General features: G+C 47.7%; 1 protein-coding gene across 3 annotated transcripts in view; it reads right to left on the bottom strand.

Moving 5' to 3' along the window:
• The window catches only part of Syndig1 (synapse differentiation inducing 1), a 163,558-nt gene that overhangs the window by 88,340 nt on the left and 69,063 nt on the right, over positions 1-6,155 (bottom strand). For all 3 annotated transcript variants that reach the window (XM_026778052.1, XM_013355172.2, XM_026778051.1), the window contains exon 2: positions 3,007-3,564. In XM_026778052.1, the coding sequence (XP_026633853.1) occupies positions 3,007-3,486 (480 nt within the window). In that variant the 5' untranslated portion in view covers positions 3,487-3,564. The remainder of the gene's footprint in view (positions 1-3,006; positions 3,565-6,155) is intronic.

The following is a 6,155-nucleotide window of genomic DNA, read 5'->3' on the forward strand; positions in this document are numbered from 1 at the left end:
GGTGCGAGAGTTAGCCTAGAAGAGGCTAGATAGATGGGCCAAGCAGTGCTTGAAAGAATACAGTGTCCGTGTAATTATTTCGGGTAAAGCTAGCCGGAGGCGGCCGGGGTACGGCCAGGGTAATCGGGACGCAGCCCCGCGCTCCCATTACTACAACAGCACATGAGAGAGCAGGCCCTGCACCTCACCTGGGGAGCCCACTAGACCCTGCTGGTGGGGGTACAAGCGAACTGGTGTTGTGGACAAAAAAACGGGAGAGTGGTACCTATTTCCTCCCTTGTATGTGGTAGCATGGGTGGAGGAAAATACATCCCTCCTCCCAGACCTTGCCAACTGCAGCAGGCAGGAGAGCTGGCTTCTGGGACACAAGAACAAAAGAGCTGTCTTTGTTCCTTACCAACTGCAGCAGTCTGGAGAGCAGGCCTTACAGCTGGCCTGGGCAAGACAGTGGAGCCGGCTCTGGTGGTGTGCGTGCAGGAGAGAGAGCAGGAGAACTGGCCCTGCTCCTTGCTGCCTGCTACAGTGGGTGAGCTAGCTGGATCAGTGCTGGAGAGTGCACCCTGAGGGTGACTATGAAAGAGGTGACCATAAGGGAAAGCCGGTGGACTGACCAACCCAGCTACCACCCAGGCTCAGAACCAGGACTATGAGTTATCCTGCCCCAACATCCACCTCATCTGTGATCAGCTGGAGTATGTGAAGGGGTCGGATCTGCAGATCCAAAGTTTCAGGGTCTACATGACACAGGACCACAACAGGATATCCAGGAGGAGTCCCAGTGAGGACCTAGTATCAACAGAGTAGCAGAAGCCAGAAGCCTTAAGTCAAACCAACGTTCCATTGCAAAGAACACTTACAAGTAACGGTGTATGGACCAAGAGGTGTGTGGCTTACTAGGCCACACTACAGATTCCACACTGATATTTTTATTTTGTTTTGTTTGGTTGGGGGGGGGGCTCACAAGGACAGAGGGTAGAGGCAAGGGGATGGAGATGAATGAGATCAGGATACGTAATATAAAATCTACAAAGAATCAATAAAAACCTTTTTTTTTTAAAGTAGTGAGAGCAGGAACTTAGGCAGGTATAGAATGTGAAAGCAGGAGCTGATGCAGAGGCCATGAAGAGGTGTGGCTTACTGGCTTGTTCCTCATGGTTTGCTTAGCCCACTTTCTTATAGAATCCAGGAACACAAACCCAGGGCTAGCACTACTCACAATGGGCTGGGCCCTCCCCCATAGATCACTAATTAAGAAATTGCCTTACAGGCTTACCTACAGCCTGATCTTATGGAGGCATTTTCTTAATTGAGGTTCTCTCCTCTCAGATGATTTTAGCTTGTGTCGAGTTGACACAGAACCATCCAGCACATTTGCCATGGCCTTCCTGTCTGAAATCTTCTTTGATCCTTTACTAGAGCTAAAGGCAGAAATCAAAGCCTGCAGCCTACAGGCCTCAGTTCCTCCATGTAGCATTCCACTTGCTCTGTGCTGTTTTGCGGATTGGATACTAGAAGGTTCCATACTTTTTAAATTGGAATCTAGCAGGTTGGCCCACAAAATGCTGCACAGCAGAGTAGCCAAGGGACATGAAAGGTAGGGATGGGCTTGGACTCCCCCGTCCTGCTCCCTGTCCCTGAGAGCTCCGGCTTGTCAACCTGCCCTTCTGTTCTATGGCTTAGTGTGTAACTTTCCTGAATCCAGTCTCCCTTAGATGGTTAAGGTTCTGGGTGGTAGGACCCTGCTTCCTGAGCTCCATATTTACCGTGCCCCAAAGTCCTCAGTATTTCTATTCAGTTTGATTCAGGGCCAGCTGTTCTGTGCTTACCATATCTCCTAGGGCTGAGATTCTCTTACAATAACCCCTCAAGCCTCTACATGTCTGTTCCCCAGATACAGGAGAGGGGTTCCACTTCTTCTGTAATGATCTCCGACAGCCTCACATTCAAGCCACAATGTCAGTTCCGCATCTTCTCTGGGGACTGTTTTCAGAGCCAACAAGATAGTCCTTCGTCAGAATTTCTGTGTCAGATCCACACGTACCTGTGGTGCTTGCTTCCCTGATTCATGCAGGACAGGCAGATTTAGACACTTCCCCTTGGCCAAACCCTGAGACTTTGGAAAACATCAGACACTAGCAACAGGCATTAGCCCAGAAGTGAGAGCACCCAACATCTAGCTTCCCTCAGGCTCTGGCTGGCCTCATGCCCTCTCTTCCTATTAGTGTCTGTCATAAGATGGTCTCTGCTTATGGAGGTGGCTATTCATAGGCCTGTTGGCCCTCACGGGCTCCATTCCTGAGCACTGTACTCAAGTGCCTGCAGAACACCCTCTGTTCACTACTCTACCTGCATGGTAGCGGCCTCTCAGTGACTCGCACATCACATGGCTGGCAATCGCTGTGTCCTATCTCAGAGTCCTGCTTGCATGTCTTTGTGTGTGTAATTCAAATGCCCTCACTTGCCTTAACTACTAAAGAGGTAAGGCGTAGTTCAATGGACCAACGCTTTCCTAGGATTTGAGAGGTCCTAGGTTTAATTACTTTTTCTCCCCTTTTAAATTTCTTTTGTTTCTTCGGGAGAGTTCTGAGCTAGCAATGATCTACCAGTAGAAACCTCAGGTGTCAAACCAAGGGGCCCACTATGACAGCGAAACACTTCCCCACTTGTTCCCACACCATGTATCTCTAACTCATGTGTCCCTCTCTCTCTCTCGTAGGTTATTCAGTGGCAGTATCCTCAACTACCCTGCCATCCAGTGCTGGTGTCTGTTGCCCCGCCTACAGGGCTATTACCACGGGTCACCTTTGGCCAGAATCACTGCCACAGTCCCCAGTCTTTTTTCCATTCCTTCCATCCTTTGCAAATGCCCAGGAATAAAGTGATACCAAGAACACTGTCTGTATTTTTCCATGGTAAAACACAATGGCTTTTGCTAAGCGCTCCCAAGTATCCCCCAGACCCCGTGGCCCCAATCCCAGAAGGATTCCAACAAGCACATCCTCTGACCTCCAGCTCCTGTAACTCCTCTTCCTCCTCCACGTCATAGGACAGGGTGTGGATTTTGATGTCCTCAGCTGAGAGGTCGATGAATTTCCCATCGGGGTACTCCAGGCTGTCTTTGGTGGGTGACCGGTCCTCAATGAAGGTGGTCTCACAGCAGTCAGTGGCCATGCCATCCCCCCAGGAGCGGAGCACACCATCTGAGTAGAGGATGATGTTGGGACGATAGTGGGACTCCATGGACTGCTGCAGTGTGTTTGGGTCCAGCAGCTGCTGCACTGGCTCACTCCTGCCTCCTTCCAGGCTGCCTGGTGCTGCACCGGCCACCAGCCTGTGGCTCTGGTACTGAGGTGCTGGGTAAACAGACACCAGGCCATCCCTGCTCTCAGCCATGAAGTTTCTGGTGTTAATTAAGCCATTCCTTTTGCCAGCATCACTGATCTTACTGTGTACCAGAACACTCTTCTGCTCGACGATGCCATCCATGGTAGACTCCCTCCCTGCTGGGCGTCAGGCTAGCAGGCTGTGCTCACTGGTCACACGAGCCCCATAGGACCCATTTCCCTAGAGGAGCAGGAAACAGAGAAAGTAAAAAAAAATTATGCAAAGCTCATCACACAGACCCACATTGCGTCAGAGTTTACTAGGCATCTGCCATGCATAGTAGTTACAGAGTCAGACAAATACAGTCCATCCTGTTCTGTGAATTTTAAAGAGACTCCATTAATGTGCCATGCAAATGAAGCCAGAAATCTATTACCTGCTTCTCTATGAAGTCTTGGCTTCCAAATGGAGGAAGCTGCAGGAACTGGATCTACTGCAGCCCTACAGAAGCCTCTGCCTGCCAACAGACATCCTGAAGCTCTAAGAAACTCAATCACATTAGCATCCCAATGGTCTACAGAGAAATAGAATTGTGCGTCTGTAGTGGGAATTGACTATAATGAGTACACAACCATTCATTCAAGAAGGAAACATACCAAGGGAAGACAGTTTAAAACCATACCCTGCACAGACAAAGAAAATAATGACGGGAAGCCCATGCCCCTAGACTGTATGTGGGCACAGTTCCACACTAAGGCATACATCCTGCATTCTTGTATACCTAGTAGGATGAACACCGACTGCACTTACAAATAAACACCCCAAATTGGTCCCCCTTAGATAATTTTATCACCTAGGCTTGCACAACCTACAAAGAAAGAGAAAGAGGAAGGAGGGAGGAGGAAGGAAGTACAAAGGAGACCAGAGCTTAAAGTTCTAGGGAATGTAATGAGTCCATTTCCTCAGATTGTGTGTTAATAGCCATTTTCTGTAAATATCATCTCGTGTGGGCTGAGGAGACGGCACTATTAGCAAAGTGCTTGCCGTGCAAGCATGAGGCCCTAGTTTCATCCCAAGAACCCACATAAAAGAAAAACGCCAAGTGTGGTGGTTTCTGCCACAGGGGCAGAGACAGGAGGATCCCTGGAGCTCACTGACCAGCTTGTCTCCCTGAATCAGCAAGCTTTGGGTTCAGTGAGAGGCCCTGTCTCAAAAATCTAAGGTAGAGAAATGACCAAGGAAGACGTGTGATGGCCAGCTCTGACCTTCACACACATCCAAACACGTATGGAGATATACAAACGAACATGGATCCACATACACAAGCTTCATCTCGGGCTCCTCTGGCACTAACATTTTCTATAACATTTAAGTATTTTCTAATTATAGACGTTTTATTATATGCAGTGGTAAACAGAGTCATCTAAAATTGCACTCTGACGAAACGAGGAGCAGTAGAGAGGACCTTTGTGGCTAATTGAAAATTCTGAGATCAGATTCAAATAGCGAGGTCAAGCTACAGCAAAAAGCACTGAGAGATAATAAGAATTATTAATGTGAAACCATGGACAGTTTAGAGAGGGGTCACAATGCACCATCGCCTCTGCTTATGCAGTTTTGACATGCCTGTCTCTGGAGATGTTATTACTATTTGAGAACTAAAATCTTGAATTAAACTGCTTGAAGAGAGATTCTGTAGGGGTGATTGTAACACAGCAAGGGTAACATGTTTGAGGACCACCTCTAGGCTTCATGTCTTCCAGGCAACCACAGTGTGCTTCTGGGATGTTTCTTCCTCCTTCTACAGAGTAGGCTCTGGCCTGTGCTCCTAACTGAGTCCTTTGCACCACTGTGGCCTGGTGGGTGCACTAGCAAGTCCAGCTAAACCCTGAAGACCCAGCTTCTCATCCTGAATTCCATCTACACAGAACCTTGTAAATAGTTTTCTAACAGACACTAATTACATTTCTTCAAATTCTGCCTTTCAGCCTTTTCCACTGAGTTGTATGCTCTTGGACAGCCAGAAGCAACGTTTCCATTGGATGGTGAGCACCAAGTGCCTCTTCTTGACTTTTACCCTTAACGATTCCTGTTGCATTCTCTGTGCCAATCTGAGAGCTGCTGAGGTCAGCATCCTTCTTCTCCCCAGACCGGAAGTTATGATCAAGCAATCAGTGGCATGTTTTCCCTTGTACAAGGTATGGAGCCAGCATCCAGGGACTGTGTGTTGAAGTAAACCGTCTTCAGAATTATGCAATTAGAATAAGCCTTGGTGTGTCTCCCTGACTGTGCACTGGAGGGGGCTTCAATAGGAAGGTGTAAGGTGCATTGTAGCAGAAATGGCTTCATTTCTTTCATTGTCCCTGTAGCTTGTTGTTCAAAGTGAAACCCGAGAGTTGGTTAGATCTTAGTAAAAGAGCTGCGGTAAAGCTCAGAGAGACAGAACACAGTGCATGTGGGGTCCTGGGTCCATCCCCTGCTCCTCACATGCATACAGGACACATGCAGAGCAGAAACCGCAGCAGATACATACCTTTTGAATCACAACCTACATTCTAAATATGATTTCTGCATCTCAGTCTGCACATGAAGGCTTAAGGTTGGGTGAGCTGGCAGGTGGCTTATACTAGTCTATAGCAGTGTTATGTAACAAGTTTCTTGATTCTAAAGCCGATTACTTACTCTTTTTGCTGCTTTATTTTTAGATTATAATATAATTACAATATTTTCTGCCTCCAAACCCTCCCATATACCCCTCTCCACTCTCCTTCAAATTCATGGCCTCTTTTTTATTAGTTATTATGGCATGCATAATATAAATATGTTTTTTT

Source organism: Microtus ochrogaster, unplaced genomic scaffold (genome assembly GCF_000317375.1).
Source record: "Microtus ochrogaster isolate Prairie Vole_2 unplaced genomic scaffold, MicOch1.0 UNK100, whole genome shotgun sequence".
NCBI lineage: Eukaryota > Metazoa > Chordata > Mammalia > Rodentia > Cricetidae > Microtus > Microtus ochrogaster.